We start from the raw sequence: 20,860 nt of genomic DNA, 5'->3' as shown, positions 1-20,860 counted from the left end.
GGGGCATCCGAATTGGGAGCCCAGTAACAATGAAAGATGATTTGACTGCTGACACTCATTGATGCCGCAACAACATTATTCATTTGAACTCCGAAGGGATCATTGCCAAGGCTGATGAACTCCGTGCTTGGACGGGAGGTTTTGACTAAAAGCTGAAACCGAATTGAGGCTTAAGAGGCAAGGCCGGGTTTTTGTAATCGAGTCTGCAAGGGCAGTCGGACAGTAAAAGCGTACAAAAGACAGGAAACTGCAGAAAGAAGAGGTTCTGCCGTGGGACTGTAAGACAGAATGCAGGAGGGTTATTCTGTTTAAGTTAAGTCAGACAACCCATTACATTCATTATTTTTATGTCATATATGAAGTCAAGTTGTAAAAGGTGAACTGAACAACTCTGATCATACAATCTGCTCTGTATGTTTCACTTTGTTGTGGAATAAAACCCTTTACAATTCAAAGTAAACTCCGCCCCACCTTCGGAGAGATTAAAAAAACACAAAATAGGTACAGTTATCCGGTTCTGATCACCCCAGGTTTCGTGGGGGACATTTTAAACCCAAAAACCAGGTGGGTTTGGGTTGGGTGGGAGGTTAATATGATAGAAGTCTAAATCCCGACGTCAACCCGCCCACTTTTGGCTTTAATGGTGGCGGGACGGAGGGTGGGCGGCCAACTCTTTCCCAGAAGGTGGGTTGGCACTTTAAATATTATAATGAGACTGCGTTTTGCATCTCTATTTTAAATTTAATTCTGGGCGGCCGGGTTTCCTGGGCCTCAGTAACCCGGCAGCTAAAGGAAGGTGAGGATTGCTGGATCCAGGAGGTAAGTGCCTTTCCACCTGCTGGATCCAGCGTCACTGCCTCGCTGCCAACCCCCGTGATCAGACACCCTCCTGCCCCTTCTGTCCTCCCATCTCCGCCCCGCACCCCCCCTCCCCCGAGGCCTCCGAGCTCCCCGACAAGGCCTCCGATCCCTCCAGCCCCCGATCCCATCCTTCCGATATCCCCCGCTTGATCCCGGCTTTACGACCCTCTCTGATCCTGGCCTTCCTCCGCTGTCCCCAGATTCTGGCCTCCAATCCCTCCCTCCCCCTCCCTCCTTTCTTCTACCTGGTTGCGGACTGGTGCTGAAGGCCTTCCCACCCGACAGCCAGCCAGCCTCTCAATCTGGCTGGCCGTGGCCGGGCAACAAAGAAAAAAAAAGTTAATCAGGCCCTGCTGTTAAATTAGGCAGGACCTGAGGGAAACCCATTCAAGTAGATATAAAGCAAGGTGAGTTAGTTCCCATAAAGATAATGTGGACGGATGCTTATGAGAATGACTAATGCTACTAAACCCAAGAAAATATGGATGGCAGATCCAAATTCGTAACACCAACCAATTAAAAATTAAACCTTTAATGAATAACAACAAAATCACCCAAGAGAGTGCCATAAAGTTATTAATGCACTGTTCTGGTAACTGTTAAAGAAAAATTAAACTATCAAAATGCTCTGGAGACATGATTTTTTGAAGTGTTGCATATGCTGTATTTAATTTTAATAGGATATTTTTTTCCACTACAGTAAAGCAGTGATGGATCTACTGATTGACTTGTGCAGCCAATATCATTTAAATCCAGCCCATTATGCTCTTGAACTGCAATCCAGAGAGACACGCAAACCATTAGGCTTCAAGCCAAATACTCCAGTAGGAGTTTTGGATGTAGACAAAGTGCTCATAAAGCAGAAACTTATTGAGGAGAAGCCAAGAAGACCCCCACCTGTAGTGCCTGAAGTAGGTAACAAATCAAAATCATTGTTGTACTGAATTTAAAAAAAATCCTTTTATGTTAATTGTGGTATGCCATTAGTAGGATGATTCAGTGCACCCAAAATGTGCTGCTGACTGAATTTGTTGTTTATCCTTTTATAAAATGTTCACAAAAATACATGGCATTGTGGCAAAGAAGTTATAAAACGTTAGGAAACAATAACTTGTGTATTTTATGCGGGAGTGGCTGGGGGGGATGGTGGAAGAGGATGAGGGATAAGCCAGGATGGTTTTGTGAAAAGCTGACAATTTTTGAATGCTTCTTTACTCATTAAATTGATGGATAAGATATATTGATCCATGGTTTCTACCTCTTGTCCTGCGTAAATGTGTGTGGTTTTGCTCAGGTTTGACACACCAAGCTCTTAAAAGTGCCTTCATGGTACAGTGCCACCTGCCAATAAAATGACTGGCAAAATTAAGTCAATAAATGAAAAATTCTATCTATACTGGTGGTCACTTCATTATCACTTGACTTAATGTTTAATGTAAACTGTTTGACTATTACAGAAAACTGTGAGATTGGTGGTGAATTTCCTCAGGACACAAAAAACTGTGGTGCGAGTCAGTCCACTTGTGCCTTTGCGAGATCTGCTGCCAATTATATGTGAAAAGTGTGACTTCAATTCAGATCACCTTGTGCTCCTGAAAGACAGCATCAGAAGGGAAAAGGTGGATCTTTCAAAATCACTGAATGATTTGGAAACCCGGGAATTATATGCTCTGGATACCAGTAGAGGTGAGTTGTCTGAAACACACCAGTTACAGTAAGTAGAATATGACATAATTTCACCAAAACACATTTACTTTAAAGCTGTTTGACTGAGTGTTTAATCTTCTTTGTCTCAGCACTTTTCTCATTGAGGAAAATTAACCTGAAATGATTGTGTGGTAAATTCTTCTTCTTTTAGGAAGATGTTTGAAGTAATCCCAATTGTGGTTAACATTTATGTACAAATCTGTCCTTCCTAGCAGTCATCTGCTGAATGAAAGGTGAACAATAAACTTCCACATTAATTCAAATGAAGTATAGGGTTAACTTTCTGACTTTATGCGTCAGGTGGGGAGCCTTGTCTGAAAGAGTGCTATGGGCACACGGCAGTGTGTCTCTCGGCGGGTGAGGCCAAACCACTTAGAGCTCTAATTCAAAAACTATCCCTACAATGTCTCTTGACAATGATTTCTCAAGATATTTTGAGCAAACTAATGTTTTGTTTTGTGACATTGTGGCTTTCTGGAACAAGCTTTACATGTATATAAGAATGGACAGCATCCTATTGTATATTTTATAGCAACATTGTAGTACAGAATATGTTAGTGTATTTTTATTTTACAATGTACAATATTAACATTTTCCCTTCAGTGGAGTATTAAAATCAAGATGTTTCTGTCTTGGAAGGCAGGATATGCTGTGTTATACCAACGAGATTGTACCATTTGAGACATAGGTGATGGAATTTTTTAAAAGTCAATGCTTAAAAACTGTTGCCTAAGATCTATTCAAATACCATATCATAGGACTGGACAAGAGGCTACATTCTTACAGGGTTAGGGCACACTATTATGCTGAAATACTCAAGTGGTCAAAGGCATTCTGCGTCAGAGTTCTGCAATTCTATTTTTTTAATTGACTTGTTTTCTTCAGATATCTTTTTCCATAAATAATGCCAGAACTACATCCATGTCCAAAGTTTTTAAATCTGAACACTTGTGCAAGATGAATGTTCAGTATCAAATAAATTGTTATTACACTTTTAAAGTGTTATAACTCTTCACAAGGCTCCTGGATTGTCATCCCAAATCAGCCAGAAACACGTTTGCATCTAAAATTCCAAGAGAACTATTGCTTTGATTGAATAGAGTTTGCAGTCTTATGTTAAGTAATGTCTATTTAATGAATGGGTGGTGAGATATTCTTATTGCTTTAGTTCTGACTCAGCTTCGTACATAATTAAACTGTGCTGTGACTTGAAGTGAGCATCTAAAGAAAGAAATAACTTGCATTTATATAATCCAGAATTTTTCTATTTAAAGTACTCTCCCACAAATTGAAATAAAACACACTTCATTTTTGCAAGATAAACTTTTTTTGTAGTTTTATATGTTTATACTAATTTTCTTTGACCATAAAGCCCATTTAAGATGATGATTGATGTTTTCTAAGGAAATCCAATTTATGATTTATTTTGTTAATAATGTGCCTTTTTTGTAGTCCTTCAGTCTCAAACACACTCTGCTGCTTCAGCCCTAAATTACAAAGGTATTGTATGCCTGATGCTTTGTTTCTCCATTTGCTGCTCTGCTGTAGTAGATCTTGTATAAATCTCCCATTGTAAAAATAGTAAGCTTGGCGGCTGCTGCTGGGTATGAGAAATGATGGTAGCTTGTATTACTGTTGCTTTACATTAACATCAGAGTATTAATATAATTTTAATATAAAACTGTTTTGTGACTTTGGTAGTCTTGAAGGACAATGGCAGCATAAATTATTATTGTTAAAAGTATGGGCCCAAGTTTCCAATATCAGCTAGAATGGCTCACCTCTGACAGGCCAGCCTATTTTGTGGAATGAAAAGCGTGCCAAAAACTTACCTCGCGAGCACAACAGCAGGGGGGCGGAGCTACAGCCCTGGGCCCAAAAAAGTGCCGGCAGTTGCGCGCATGCGCAGTAGCTCCTGGCCCCCAGTTTCTGTGTGCGTGTTCTGCTGGCTGTGTGGGAGGGGCTCGAAACACGCAGCCCCTAGCCGAATGGGCTCCTGGAGCGGGCAGAGAGCAGACTTCCAGCCTGCAGCACGCAGCTCCTAGCCCTGGCCGAATGGGCTCCTGCAGAGTGCTGATTTCCAGCCTGCAGCACCAGCCCCTAGCCCTGACCGGGCTCCCGGTACTCCCGAATGGGTAGGTGAGGTAGGAACTTTTTATTTTTTATTTATTGATTTATTGAATGATTTTTAATTTTTAATTTATTGATTTATTTATCATTTACTATTGATGATGGTTCTTTATTTTTTAAAGTGAAGTGTTTAATGCTTTGGAAAATCTCCTAACTTCCCTCTAACTTCCCTCTAACTTCCCTTCCCCCGCTATCTCTGGTTTACCTGCGCCTAATTCTAAAGTGTACACAAGGTTTTTCTGAGCGTACAAAAGTCAACATTTACTCCGTTCTAAGTGCCTAAACTTGCAAAACAGGCGTAAGTGGCTGGTAACGCCCCATTTTGGAAAAAAAAACTGAACTAAAATAAAACTAAACTAACTCACTAGAACTGGAGCAAACTAAATGCCAATAATTGCGATTTCTAAGATACTCCAAAAAAATAGGAGCAACTCCACTCGAAACTTGAGCCCTATGACACTCTACCAAAACTGCTCATTATTCCAGGATTAACCTGGAATGCAAAAATAACCCCTGGCTTCTTTTCTCTACTGCAAACTGTCTTCTTGAACCCCTCTCCCCGCCTCCTCCACCCTCACCTCCAAAAACAAGTACGAGGAGCTTGTCACAAAGATTGAGACCATCCATTCAGCAGCTTCTGCTACTTCCCTTCCTTCCCCTAGCCCACTGGGCCTAACTTTCTCTAAGATTCCCCCCCTGGCCGAACCCTGAACTTGCACCTTTCTCTAGTTTCTCTCCTATCTCCCCTCACGCTCTCTCTGAGCTCATCTTGTCCAAGAGACCCACCTCCTGCTCCCTTGACTTTATTCCCACAAAACTGCTAACCACCCAACTTCCCTTCCTGTCCCCTAAGTTCTCTCTCCTCAAATCTGCCATCATCACTCCTCTCCTCAAAAAAAACCATTAACCCCTCTGTCCTTGCAAACTACCGCCCCATCGTTAACCTCTCTTTCCTCTCCAAAGTCCTTGAACGTGCAGTCGCCTCCCAAATCCATGCCCATCTTTCCCGGAACTCCGCTCCTGCCACAGTACCGAAATGGCTCTTATCAAAGTCCCAAATTACATCCTATGTGACTGTGACCATGGTAAATTCTCCTTCCATGTCCTTCTCAACCTGTCTGCAGCCTTTGATACGGTTGACCACACCATCCTCCTCCAGCGCCTCTCTTCCGTCATCCAGCTGGGTGGAATTGCACTCGCATGGTTCCATTCTTATCTATCCAGTCATAACCAGAGAATCACTTGCAATGGCTCCCGCACTGTTACCACTGGTGTCCCCAAGGATCTATCTTTGGCTCTCTCCTATTTCCCATCTACATACTGCCCTTCGGTGACAGCATCTGAAAACACAGTGCCAATTTCCACATGTATGCTGACGACACCCAACTCTACCTCACCACCACTTTTCTTGACCCCTCCATTGTCTCTAAATTGTCAGATTGCTTGTCCGACAACCAGTACTGGATGAGCAAAAATTTTCTCCAACTAAATATTGGGAAGATCAAAGCCATTGTCTTCAGTCCCCCACCACAAACTCCGTTCCCTAGCCACCGAATCCATCCATCACTCTGAAACTGTCTGAGGCTGAACCATTCTGTTTGCAACCTTGGTCATGTTTGATCTTGAGATGAGCTTCTGACCACATATCGTGCCATCACTAAGACTGCCTATTTCCACCTCCATAACATCGGCCAACTCTGTTCATGCCTCAGCTCATCTGCTGCTGAAACCCTCATTCATAACTTTGTTAGCTCAAGACTTGCCTATTCCAATGCACTCCTGGCTGGTCTCCTATCTTCCACCCTCCATAAACTTAAGCTTATCCAAAACTCTGCTGTCCATATCCTAACTCACACTAAGTCCCGTTCATCTATCTCCCCTGAGCTCACTGACCAACATAAGAACATAAGAAATAGGAGCAGTAGTAAGCCATTTGGTCCCTCGAGCCTGCTCTGCTATTCAATAAGATCATGGCTGATTTGATCCTGGCCTCAACTCCACTTCCCCGCCTGCTCCCCATAACCCTTGACTCCTTTATCATTCAAAAATCTGTCTATCTGCATCTTAAGTATATTCAAACACCCAGCCTCCACAGCTCTCTGGGGTAGAGAATTCTAACGATTCACCACCCTTTGAGGGAAGAAATTCCTCCTCATTTCCATTTTAAATGGGCGACCCCTTATTTTGAAACTATGCTCTCTAGTTCTAGATTCCCCCATGAGGGGAAACATCCTCTCTGCATCTACCCTGTCAAGCCTCCTCAGAATCTTATATATTTCGATAAGATCACCTCTCATTCTTCTAAACTCCAAGAAGTATCGGCCCAACCTGCTCAACCTTTCTTCATATGACAACCCCTTCACCTCAGGTCTCTCAACATTGTCTCCCGGTTAAGCAACGCCTCGATTTTAAAATTCTCATCCTTGTTTTCAAATTCCTCCATGGATTCACCTCTCCCTATCTCTGTTGCCTCTGACAGCCCATCGAGCTATCTATGCTCCTCCATTTCTGACCTCTTGCACAACTCTGACTTCCACCATTGGCGGCCCTGCCTTCAGCCGCTGAAGTTCTAAGCTCTGGAATTCCTTCCCTAAACCTCTCCAACTCTCTTTACTCCTTCAAGACACTCCTTAAAATCTAAGTTTTCTGCCCTTTCTGCCCTAATATTTCCTTATGTGGTTCGGTGTTACATTTTTTTTGATAATACTCCTGTGAAGCACCTCGAGATGTTTTAAGTTGAATAATTTGGACGATGAAGGTATGGATTTTATTATTTACTAATAGCTGTGCTAGCCTGCCTACTTGACTCTCCATTTCATTTGCTACATCAGCCTTGGCCAACTGTCTTTAGGTTATTTAGGCATACAATATAGACAGAAGTGTTATTTCTGAAAGATTTAAAACATTTAAAATGAATAGGCTTGAATCTTTGATTTATTGTTCAATAAATTGAGTGGTGTGATTTAGACCAAGTAGAATTACCAAAAGGTTGCCTTTTTATTTAAAGATAAAAAACTGAAAAAACAGCTCTGAATTTACAAAGAAAATAAGTCCCCATCTATTGCAATGATTGCTGTAGACTTATGCAAATGAACATCAAAGGTGTTTTGTATAGATACAGTCATAGGCGGTCCGTCATGTCAAGGATGACTTGCTTCCACAGCAAAAAGAGATGAGTTCATAGAAACATAGAAACATAGAAAATAGGTGCAAGAGTAGGCCATTCGGCCCTTCAAGCCTGCACCACCATTCAATAAGATCATGGCTGATCATTCACCTCAGTACCCCTTTCCTGCTTTCTCTCCATACCCCTTGATCCCTTTAGCCGCAAGGGCCATATCCAACTCCCTCTTGAATATATCTAATGAACTGGCATCAACAACTCTCTGCGGAAGAGAATTCCACAGGTTAACAACTCTCTTGAGTGAAGAAGTTTCTCCTCATCTCGGTCCGAAGTGGCTTACCCCTTATCCTTAGACTGTGACCCCTGTTTCTGGACTCCCCCAACATCGGGAACATTCTTCCTGTATCTAACCTGTCCAGTCCTGTCAGAATTTTATATGTTTCTATGAGATCCCCTCTCATTCTTCTTAACTCCAGTGAATACAGGCTCAGTCGATCCAGTCTCTCCTCATATGTCAGTCCTGCCATCCGGGGAATCAGTCTGGTCAACCTTCGCTGCACTCCCTCAATAGAAAGCACATCCTTCCTCAGATTAGGAGACCAAAACTGAACACAATATTCCAGGTGAGGCCTCACCAAGGTCCTGTACAGCTGTAGCAAGGTTTCCCTGCTCCTTTATTCAAATTCCCTAGCTATGAAGGTCAACATGCCATTTGCCTTCTTCACCACCTGCTGCACCTGCATGCCAACCTTCAATGACTGATGTACCATGACACCCAGGTCTCGTTGCACCTCCCCTTTTCCTAATCTGCCGCCATTCAGATAATATTCTGTCTTCATGTTTTTGCCACCAAAGTGGATAACCTCACATTTATCCACATTATACTGCATCTGCCATGCATTTGCCCACTCACCTAACCTGTCCAAGTCACCTTGCAGCCTCTTAGCATTCTCCTCACAGCTCAAACCGCCACCCAGCTTAGTATCATCTGCAAACTTGGAGATATTACACTCAATTCCTTCATCTAAATCATTGATGTATATTGTAAATAGCTGGGGTCCCAGCACTGAGCCCTGCGGCACCCCACTAGTCACTGCCTGCCATTCTGAAAAGGACCCGTTTATTCCGACTCTCTGCTTCCTGTCTGCCAACCAGTTCTCTATCCACGTCAATACATTACCCCCAATACCATGTGCTTTAATTTTGCACAACAATCTCTTGTGTGGGACCTTGTCAAAAGCCTTTTGAAAGTCCAAATACACCACATTCACTGGTTCTCCCTTGTCCACTCTACTAGTTACATCCTCAAAAATTTTAGAAGATTTGTTAAGCATGAATTCCCTTTCATAAATCCATGCTGACTTGGACCGATCCTGTCACTGCTTTCCAAATGCACTGCTATTTCATCTTTAATAATTGATTTCAACATTTTCCCCACTACTGATGTCAGGCTAACCAGTCTATAATTTCCCGTTTTCTCCCTCCTTTTTTAAAAAGTGGTGTTACATTAGCTACCCTCCAGTCCATAGGAACTGATCCAGAGTCGATAGACTGTTGGAAAATGATCACCAATGCATCCACTATTTCTAGGGCCACTTCCTTAAGTACTCTGGGATGCAGACTATCAGGCCCTGGGGATTTATCGGCCTTCAATCCCATCAATTTCCCTAACACAATTTCCTGGCTAATAAGGATTTCCTTCAGTTTCTCCTTCTCGCTAGACCCTCGGTCCCCTAGTATTTCCGGAACGTTATTTGTGTCTTCCTTTGTGAAGACAGAACTAAAGTATTTGTTCAATTGTTCTGCCATTTCTTTGTTCCCCGTTATAAATTCATCTAATTCTGACTGCAAGGGACCTACGTTTGTTTTCACTAATCTTTTCCTCTTCACATATCTATAGAAGCTTTTGCAGTCACAGGTGCATCAATGAAGGACCTAATATTCCAGGTCGCGAACTACATGTTGAACAACAGACAAGTTAATGCTACGTCATGATGTAATAATCAGCAACCAAAAGTGTATGTAGGAATTAAATAAAAATCATCCTCATAATTTTAACCTACACCCCAGCCACTCTCTTCCAACTTCACCTTACTCCTGTCTCCGTCTGTTACTGTAACCGTGGGGAATTATCCCTCCTTCTCATTGACCTATCTTTAGCATTTTACTTCATCCTTCTCTAGTTCCTCTCCTCTGTTGTCCAGCTTGGTAGGGCTGTCATTGCATGGTTCTGTTTCTACTTTACAAATGGAACTGGCACTGGCACATTCCAGCAATGGATTTTATTCCTTTCCCTGCACTGTTACTTCTGGAGCTCCCCAAGGATCTATGCTCCTCCTTCTCTTGATGTATATATTGCCTATCGGTGACTTTAACCACAGAGATGAGGTCAGCTTCCACATTCATGCTGATAGTACGTAGCTTCATTTCTCCTCTTCTCTCGACTCTTCAGATGCTTTTGTGCTGACAGACTGCTTATCCAACATCAAATCTGAGATGAGTCAGAGTTTCCTCCATCCAGCATCGGGATGACTGAAGCCATAGCTTTTGATGCCCACCAGAAACTCCATTCCCTTGCCACTGGCCCCTGTCCAGCCACATTCTTGGGTTGAACGAGATTGCTCATAATCTTTGCATCATGTTCCATCCTGAACTGAGCTTTAAATGCCACATCCTATCCATCACCAAGATTACACTTCCAACAGTGCTCACTTTGACACTGAAACCTTTATACATGACCTTGACTATTGCGTTGCCCTTTTTGTTGGCTTCTCCTCCTGACAAAAACACTAACTTGTCCAAAACTCTGCCACTTGTATTTTGTCCTATATTAAGTCTCATTTGGCCATCATCCTGTCCTCACTGGCTCCCTGCTGTCCAATGCATTAAATGTAAAATCTGCTCCTTTGTCTATGAATCCTTAAGTGGCCTTGCCCAACCTTGCTTCTAAAAACTCCTTTAACCCTACAATCACTCCCGAACACTCTGTTCCTCAGTTCCCAACCTTCTATTCATTTCTCACCTCTCTCTGCCTCACCATTCTGCTGACTCAGTCCTCCCCTTTGAAGATTCCTCACAACATCCTTTTGCCTCCCCACCTCTCTCTCCAACCTCCTCAAATCCACGTCTTCAGCTTTCTGTCACCACTTCTAACCTGTCTCTGTGGAGAGAGAAACCGAGTCAATGCTTCAGGTTGATGAACCAGTTCTAATGAAAGGTCAGTGACGTGAAACATTAACTCTGTTTCTCTCTCCACAAATGCTACGTGACCTGGGTATTTCCAGCATTTACTGTTTTTATTTCAGATTTGCAGCATCCACAGTATTTGGCATTTGCTTTTCTAACCCTGTCTCTTCCTGCTTGATTTCCATTTCCGAGGCCCATCTATGCAGCAAATGGAAACATTCCTTACATTAAAGGTGCTATAACAATTCCAGTTCAATGAAATTTGTAAGATGGTGACAGTTATAAGGGAGTAAGTGAAACATAGAAATGCTGGGAACTTTCACTAGATTGGAAGCAACTTCACCTGGGGGTGAATTTTGTACTCCACTTTAAAAAAAATGTTTTAATAAAAATGTGGTAAAACAGAATCTGACATTTATTAGCCCATTTAAATCAGTACTGAATAAAATAATACAATTGATTATCAAGAGTAACTTTGAGGACAAACTATATTGTAACCTACTTAACAGCAGTCAAGATAACTTCAGCAGGGGTATATCCTGCCTGATCAACCTCCAACTTTAAGACAGCCAAAAGATTTGTGACATGATATACCTAGACTTCCAAAACAAATTCTGCAATGAAGCCTGCTACTTAAGCATGAAATGATAGGAATTCATGGAAAAACTGGGAATGGATCAAAAAAAATTGGCTGAAGGGTAGGCAGCAGTGGGTCGCGCCTAAGGGAGGGATGTCATGGTAGGCCAACAACTGAATGGAATGACTCCCGGATCAGTGTCGGACTCCCACTGTTTCTAATTTACATTAATGAACTGGATTCAGAAGCTTGGTGCAACCTTGTTAAAATCACAAATGATACCAAACTAAGAGAGAGGGGTAGCCAAACACCTACAACATGAGTAAGTAGGAAGATTTGTGGCAGATGCAATTCAGTTTGTACAGGTGTAAAATACTGCACATTGAAAAACAAAAATAGGCAACATACAAACTCTATATGAATAGTGTTGAAATAACTCGGGGTGAAATTGAAGGAAAGCTAGGAATGCTGTCAGTTCACTGTGCAGCAACAATGAACTAAACAAATAGAATGCCGAACTGTACAGCCAGAACGGTGGAGTACATGTCAGACAATATTATGCTGAAACTGTACAGTGCCCTTGTCAGATTGCAGCTTAAATATTGTCTCCATTTATGTTCACTGAGATACAAGAGAGATCTTCAGAGTTTGGAAGTGATGGTGAGCCAAGAGGCTAATCACTAGCATCTGCAGAGTGAGTTGTAAGCAAAGACTTGAGAAGCTTGAGCTTTTTAGCCTTGAAAGGAGATGAAGAAGGAGCCTTCTAGAAGTGCACATAAGGTAGTAAATAGTGTCGGAAAAAAAATCCATACGACTACCTTGACAGTCTGTGGTGGTAGGACTCAAAGGGCTCGTGTTCAAACTGACAAAAGGGCAATTTTAGAACTGATGACAGGAAGTTCTTCACACAAAAATGATCGACATGTGAAATAGGTTAACAAACAGGATGGTAGAAGCAAAATGCTTGGAATTTTCTTTGAGAGAATGGGGGCTTGTTCTGGATAGATAACCAAGTTGGACCAAATGGCCTTACTTATGAAAATCAATATAGCTTGCAATTATGCAACAGAAACAAACACTGAAACCTGAGAATTTTAGATGTGACATCGAATTAGAGAACACGTAGCACACAAAGTCAAAAGAAGACAGGCCCTCTATCCTGCTCCGCCATTAGTTGGCCTCGATTGGCGACCCGTCCCCCCGTGATCACTGACAATCACCACCCCCTCACACACAACGACCCCTCATCTCTTTCTCTGATTGACCCACCTACCCCCCCGCAATCACACCCAGAGCCCACAAACCACGCTGTACTTACCCCACCGCCCTCCTCACGATCTCTACACCAGCAGCAGTCAACCTACCTCTCCTATAGAATCATAGAAATTTACAGCATGGAAGGAGGGTTTTTCGGCCCATCGTGCCCGTGCCGGCCGATAAAGAACTATCCAGTCTAATCCCACTTTCCACTCTTGGTCCATCACCTTGTAGGTTACTGCACTTAAGGAGCACATCCAAGTACTTTTTAGATGTGGTGAGGGTTTCTGTCTCGACCACTCTTTCAGGCAGTGAATTCCAGACCTCCACCACCCTCTGGGGGAAAACATTTCCCCTCAAATCCTCTCTAAACCTCTTACCAATTCCTTAAATCTATGCCCCCTGATTTTTGACCCCTCTGCTAAGGGAAATAGGTCCTTCCTATCCACTCTATGTAGGCCTCTCATAATTTTATACACCTCAATAAGATCTTCCCTCAGCCTCCTCTGTTCCAAAGAAAACAAACCCAGCCTATCCAATATTTCCTCATAGCTAAAATTCTCCAGTGAGGGCAACATCCTCGTAAATCTCCTCTGTACCCTCTCTAATGCAGTCACATATTTCTTGTAATGTAATGACCAGAACTGCACGCAGTACTCTAGCTGTGGCCTAACTCGTATTTTATACAATTCAAGCATAACCTCCCTGCTCTTGTTTTCCATGCCTCGCCTCATAAAAGTAAGTATTCTTAACCAAGTTATCTACCTGGCTTGCTACCTTCAGGGATCTGTGGACATGCACTCCAAGATCCCTTTGTTCCTCTACACTTCTCAGTGTCCCACCACTTAATGTGTGTCCCCTTGCCTTGTTAGCCCTCCCTAAATGCATTACCTCAAACTTCTCCGGATTGAATTCCATGTGTCACTTTTCTGCTCACCTGACCAGTTCATTGCTATCTACCTGCAGTCCACAACTTTCTTCTTCGTTATCAACCACACAGCCAATTTTTGTATCATCTGCAAACTTCTTAATCTTCCCCCTACATTCAAGTCTAAATCATTGATGTATATCACAAAAAGTAAGCAACCTAGCCCTGCGGAACACCATTGGAAACAGCCTTCCAGTCACAGAAATACTCATCAACCAATACCCTTTGCTTCCTGCCTCTGAGCCAATTTTGAATCACTTTGCCTTGGATTCCATGGGCTTTTACTTTCGTGACCAGTCTTCCATGTGGAACCTTATCAAAAGCCTTGCTAAAATCCATATACACTACACTAAATGCACCACCCTCATCGACCCTCCTTGTTACCTCCTTAAAAAATGAAATCAAGTTAGTCAGACACGACCTTCCCTTAACAAATCCATGCCGACTGTCCTTGATTAATCCTTGCCTTTCTAAATGAAGATTTATCCTGTTTCTCAGTATTTTCTCCAATAATTTTCCCATCACAGGCCAACAGTAATTACTCGGTCTGTTCCTTTCTCCCTTTTTAAACAAAGGTACAACATTAGCATTCCTCTGGCACCACACCTGTAGCCAGAGATGATTGGAAAATGATGGTCAAGACCCTCTGTTATTTCCTCTTTTGCTTCTCTTAACAGCCAGGGATACATTTCATCCAGGCCTGGGAATTTATCCACTTTCAAAGCTGCTAAACCCCTTAATACATTCTCTCTCACTGACTATTTCACATGTCCACGTTTTCCGCCTCCACACACACATTACCTTTATGGTCTCTAATAGGCCCTACTATTTCTTTAGTTATCTTTTTGCTCTTAATGTATTGATAAACATCTTTGGGTTTTCCTTGATTTTACTTGCCAACATTTTTTCATGCTCTCTTTTTGCTTTCCTAATTTCCTTTTTAATTTCACCCCTGTACTTCCTATACTCCTCTTGGCTTTCTGCAGTATTGACCTCTCGGTATCTGTCATAAGCCTCCCTTTTTTTCTTTATTCTACCTCGTATGCACCTTGAAATCCAGGGGGCTCTAGATTTCTTAGTCTCACCCTTTTTTTGTAAGGGAAAATACTGTTCTGAATCCCCAGGATCTCCTCCTCCTTGAATGCCTCCCACTGTTCTGACACTGATTTACCTTCAAGTAGCTGTTTCCAGTCCACTTTGGCTAAATCACATCTCAGTTTGGTAAAATTGGCTTTCCCCCAATTGAGAACATTTATTCCTGGTCTATCTTTGTCCTTTTCCATAAATACCCTAAATCTAACTGAATTATGATCACGAGCACCAAAATGCTCTCCCACTGATACCCCTGCCACTGATACCTCTTCCACCTGCCCAGCTTCATTCCCCAATACTAAGTCCAGAACCGCCCCGCCCTTGTTGGGCTTGCTACATAGAAACATAGAAAATAGCTGCAGGAGTAGGCCATTCGGCCCTTCAAACCTGTACCACCATTCAATAAGATCATGGCTGATCATTCACCTCAGTACCCCTTTCCTGCTTTCTCTCCATACCCCTTGATCCCTTTAGCCGTAAGGGCCAAATCTAACTCCCTCTTGAAGATATTCAACGAACTGGCATCAACAACTCTCTGCGGTAGGGAATTCCACAGGTTAACAACTCTCTGAGTGAAGAAGTTTCTCCTCATCTCAGTCCTAAATGCCTTGCCCCTTATCCTTAGACTGTGTCCCCTGGTTTTGGACTTCCCCAACACCGGGAACATTCTTCCTGCATCTAACCTGTCCAGTCCCGTCAGAATTTCAAATGTCTCTATGATATCCCCTCTCATCCTTCTAAACTCCTGTGAATAAAGGCCCAGTCAATTCAGTCTCTCCTCATATGTCAGTCCAGCCATCCCTGGAATCAGTCTGGTGAACCTTCGCTGCACTCCCTCAATAGCAAGAACGTCCTTCCTCAGATTAGGAGACCAAAACTAAACACAATATTCCAGGTGAGGCCTCACCAAGACCCTGGACAACTGCAGTAAGACCTCCCTGCTCCTATACTCAAAACCCCTAGCTATGAAGGCCAACATACCATTTGCCTTCTTCACCGCCTGCTGTACCTGCATGCCAACTTTCAGTGACTGATGTACCATGACACCCAGGTCTTGTTGCACCTCCCCTTTTCCTAATCTGCTGCCATTCAGATAATATTCTGCCTTTGTGTTTTTGCCCCCAAAGTGCATAATCTCACATTTATCCACATTATACCGCATCTGCCATGCATTTGCCCACTCACCTAACCTGTCCAAGTCACCCTGCAGCCTCTTAGCGTCCTCCTCACAGCTCACACCACCACCCAGATTAGTGTCATCTGCAAATTTGGAGATATTACACTCAATTCCTTCATCTAAATCATTAATGTATATTGTAAATAGCTGGGGTCCCAGCACTGAGCCCTGCGGCACCCCACTTGTCACTGCCTGCCATTCTGAAAAGGACCCGTTTATTCCGACTCTCTGCTTCCTGTCTGCCAACCAGTTCTCTATCCACGTCAGTACATTACCCCCAATACCATGTGCTTTAATTTTGCACACCAATCTCTTGTGTGGGACCTTGTCAAAAGCCTTTTAAAAGTCCAAATGCACCACATCCACTGGTGCTCCCTTGTCCACTCTACTAGTTACATCCTCCAAAAACTCCAGAAGGTTTGTCAAGCATGATTTCCCTTTCATAAATCCATGTTGACTTGGACTAATCCTGTCACTGCTTTCCAAATGCGCTGTTATTTCATCTTTACCAATTGATTCCAACATTTTCCCCACTACCGGTCTATAATTCCCCGTTTTCTCACTCCCTCCTTTTTAAAAAAGTGGTGTTATATTAACTACCCTCCAGTCCATAGGAACTGATCCAGAGTCGATAGACTGTTGGAAAATGATCACCAATGCATCCACTATTTCTAGGACCACTTCCTTAAATACTCTGGGATGCAAACTATCAGGGCCTGGGGATTTATCGGCCTTCAATCCCATCAATTTCACTAACGCTATTTTCCGCCTAATAAGGATATCCTTCAGTTCCTCCTAAAAAAGTTCTCCTGAATGCATTTTAGGAATTCTGCACCCTCCAAACCTTTCACACTAATTCTATCCCAGTTAATATTAAATTTGCCTGGATATTCTATCTCCCTCTGACTGTTTAGGCCTCTATAGTACACTCCCATCAGTGTGAACACCCCTTTTTTGTTCTTCAATTCAACCCATATGGCCTCATTTGATGATCCTTCTAACATATCATCCCTCCACACAGCTGTAATTATTTCTTTCCTGTGCTTTCTTCACCCACCCTCTATTCATTAGGTCGCTGGTTTTTTGTTGAACCTCGGCCTTAAGCCGTCTATAAAGCTGTTTTGCTGCTCCCGAGTTGAGTTGTTGTTTTAGGTTCAGAAATGCTGGGACGACGCTTGCGTCTGCGCACATTCAGAGACTGAACTCAAAGTCATAGTCAACATCTTCACTGAGGCATACGAAAGCATGGGCCTTACACTAAACATCCATAAAACAAAGGTTCTCCACCAATCTGACCCCGCCACACAGCACTGACCCCCCAGTCATCAAGATCCATGGTGCGGCCCTGGAAAACGTGGACCACTTTCCATACCTTGGGAGCCTATTATCAGCAAGGGCAGACATCGACGACGAGGTTCAACACCGCCTCCAGTGCGCCAGCACATCCTTCGGCCGCCTGAGGAAGAGAGTTTTCGAAGATCAGGCCCCCAAATCTGGCACCAAGCTCATGGTCTACAGGGCTGCAGTGATACAGTAGACACCTCAAATCGCTGGAGAAATACCACCAACGATGTCTCCGCAAGATCCTGCAAATCCCCTGGGAGGACAGACGCAACAACTTCAGTGTTGTCAATCAGGCCATCATCACAAGCATCGAAGCACTGACCACACTCGACCAGCTCTGTTGGGCGGGCCACATTGTTCACATGCCTGACACAAGACTCCCAAAGCAAGCGCTCTACTCAGAACTCCTACATGGCAAGCGAGCCCCAGGTGGGCAGAGGAAATGTTTCAAGGACACCCTCAAAGCCTCCTTGATAAAATGCAACATCCCCACCAACACCTTGGAGTCCATGGCCAGAGACCGCCCTAACTGGAGGAAGAGCATCCGAGACGGCGCTGAGCACCTCGAGTCTCGTCGCCGAGAGCATGCAGAAAGCAAGCACAGGCAGCGGAAGGAGCGTGCGGCAAACCAAACTCCCCACCTACCTTTTCCTTCAACGATTGTCTGTCTCACCTGCGACAGAGACTGTAATTCCCGTATTGGACTGTTCAGTCACCTAAGAACTCACTTTTAGAGTGGAAGCAAGTCTTCCTCGATTTCGAGGAACTGTCTATGATGATGAATTGTTTCTTTAATCAGTACTGCGACCCCACCTTTTTTACCCTCCTCTCCATCCCGTCTGAAAACCATGTAACAAGGAATGTAACCCTGTAACCGGCTGCGGCCCCTTCTGCAGGGTTCCCAGCCCAATAGGGAGCAAAGCCTGTTAATCAAGCTGGCTTCCGAGCAGGGAGCCTGTTGGAAAAAAAAACACGTACTTCCGGGGTTTCCCTACCAGAGCACACCCTCCACCCCCTCCCCCCCCCCCTCGGCCGCTGCCCCGCCGGCTTGGAAATCCTGCTCCAGTAAAGGTCGGGGCCGTTGAGGCACCAGCTGAGTCAGATTAAAGGCTAATGCTCTCTTGAGTAAGCGGGTCCTTTGGATCTGTGCCCCTCCGTAATCGGTCCTTCCAAAAAGTTTCACCAGAGCTGTGGGTGGGGCTTACCATTGTCAAACAGCTAGAAAAATATACAGCATGTAAATCTGCATCTATGTAGAGAAAGAATGAGTTAGGGTTTCAGGTTATAATACACCCTTCAGATGTCTTGTATTCACAGAAACAAATTGACCTGCTGTACATTCCTCACATTTCCCATTTTTATTTGTTTTCCAGCATTTTTTTGAATTATTGACCAGTGGCTAGCAGTATTTGTCTAGCCTGAGTGTGAACTTGATTTTCTCTGGATTGTGGAATGTGAATCCACGTGGATTATGATGCACCCCCTCCGCCCCCCCCCCCCTTCATTACCTGACATCATCAGAATACTCCACAATTTGCCAAAATACAAGAAGAGGAACATTTGGCCCTTTCTATGGTCGAGTGGATATTCAATGGAGAGATCAAGTGAGCAGTGGAATGGGTTATATTGTGTCTGTAAGAACTCTAGTCATGACTCCACAAGCTAAGGTATTGTACTTGAACTGATGTGACCTTAGTCCATTTATTGCAGCTCCTGAGTGAGGGTACAGTATGGTGAGCTCCCTTTTATATCTGGTTACCTGTCATGTACAGGTGACCTCTAGGTCTCCACCAGTTGCCCCCTCTGGTGGTACAAGCATAGTGTATACAGTGTGAAGGTACATTCAGTTGTCTTCTGTAACTGTACATTGAGTGTACAGGGAGTATATTATACATACACAACATCACTCTCCCCTAAGTCTTGTGCCACTGGCCTTTGCATTGTGTGCTCTGGCCCTAGACTTGAGTGCCCAAAGCCCTTGCACCTTATCTATGCTTTGGCTTGGCTCGCTCCCTGTTGACCCACAAGACCTTATTGCCACAACGTTGGGAAATGGTCAGCAGTGGACAGTTTGAGGTCGCAGTGGGGGTTGAGTGGATTCTGGGTATGATCCATGTGTGTCCATGGCTACATCCATCCATTCCCCCCCCCCCCCATACATAGTGTGGCTCAACACCTGCATGAGCATACATGTACAGAAAGAAAGAACAAAAAAAACATAGGATTAATTACATCACTGTTTGGGTTCTGAAGTAGTGAAGAAGTACATTTTACAGGTAAGGTACATACATGGTATCACAGTCTTGCTCCTGGGTTGTGTAGGTGCAGGTGGGTGAGGACGCTAGTTCCAGAGTGCCCGGACTGTGTCCAGGTTGTCTGATGGCGGTGCTACGCCCCCTGCCAGCTGGGTGGGCTCGGATCGCTCACCTGGCTGAGTCTCAGGGCCTTTGCCGTTGCCTAGTGGTGGGCAGAGCCACAGGGGTGTGTGGCCTCCCTGTCCTCCTTTGAGGGCTGCAGTTTCTCCCTGCTGCCCTTCAGCGATGGTGGGGGCCTGGTCGTCCCAGATCCCATTGGGAGAGCTGGAGGGTGCTAGCCTCTTGCTCCCGGTACTGGCGCTGGTGGCCAGAGAGGTAGAGCCGATCAGGGGCAGGGTACCGGTGGTGGTGCCTTTGTCGTCTGCTGATCGCTGGCCCTGCAGCTGGTATGCTCCCTCTGTGTGGCCACGCTCCCTGGGGCATCACATTGATTCCGGAGGCGCAGGCTACATGATCGGGTAGCCCGCTGGACCTGGGTGCTTCCGACGGGAGATTGCCCTTGTTTTTGTCGGCATACATATAGAACCCGGCATCGTACACCATTACTTCATTTACAGTCATATTACGTTGGTTCTGACCGCAATTGCCCGACTTAACATGGTTAGTTACATTTACATACTTGCATTTGTCATTTATATTGTTTACATGTGTATCACCGGCATTGCTGTATAAAGAATGGAACTGTCCCTTTAATTGTGATGAGTTGCCAGTCTCCTTTAAGAGGGCCTTGCAATCTTTACCCCAAACCGGTTCGCTGCTCGGCATCACGTGTTGCTCCCTCAACGCTGCCCCTCGTGGTTTGGCCACCGCCATCTTTACTTGAGGTGCTTTACCTCGTGGTGCGGGTGCCATTTTCTTTCTCTCCACGAGGTAGACTGCGGTGATCCTTTTTTCCCCAGATTCTGCCACGGAAGCAGGGAAGTTGCCTTCTGCACCGATTCTCTTCCTCTGGGGTCCTGCCACTGGAGCCTGAGAGGTGAGGTTGGGTCGTTTTGGCTGAATCATCTCGCCGTTGGGTTGAGCGGTCTGTGTCGTCTCCACGCAGTCAAGTTGAGCGGCTGGTTTCTCAGGTGCTGTGCTTGATCCAAATTTGGGGCCGCGTAGGACGTCGATCGGCAGAGGCTGGAGGTTTTCCCAGCTCCAGCGGATTTGTTTCATCCAT

General features: G+C 44.3%; 1 protein-coding gene across 2 annotated transcripts in view; it reads left to right on the top strand.

Moving 5' to 3' along the window:
* The window catches only part of cobl (cordon-bleu WH2 repeat protein), a 751,655-nt gene that overhangs the window by 420,539 nt on the left and 310,256 nt on the right, over positions 1–20,860 (top strand). For both annotated transcript variants that reach the window (XM_070881173.1, XM_070881172.1), the window contains exons 4-5: positions 1,562–1,772; positions 2,319–2,547. In XM_070881173.1, the coding sequence (XP_070737274.1) occupies positions 1,562–1,772; positions 2,319–2,547 (440 nt within the window). The remainder of the gene's footprint in view (positions 1–1,561; positions 1,773–2,318; positions 2,548–20,860) is intronic.

Source organism: Pristiophorus japonicus, chromosome 5 (genome assembly GCF_044704955.1).
Source record: "Pristiophorus japonicus isolate sPriJap1 chromosome 5, sPriJap1.hap1, whole genome shotgun sequence".
Taxonomy (NCBI): Eukaryota; Metazoa; Chordata; class Chondrichthyes; family Pristiophoridae; genus Pristiophorus; species Pristiophorus japonicus.
This window is presented reverse-complemented; position numbering and strand designations above follow the sequence as displayed.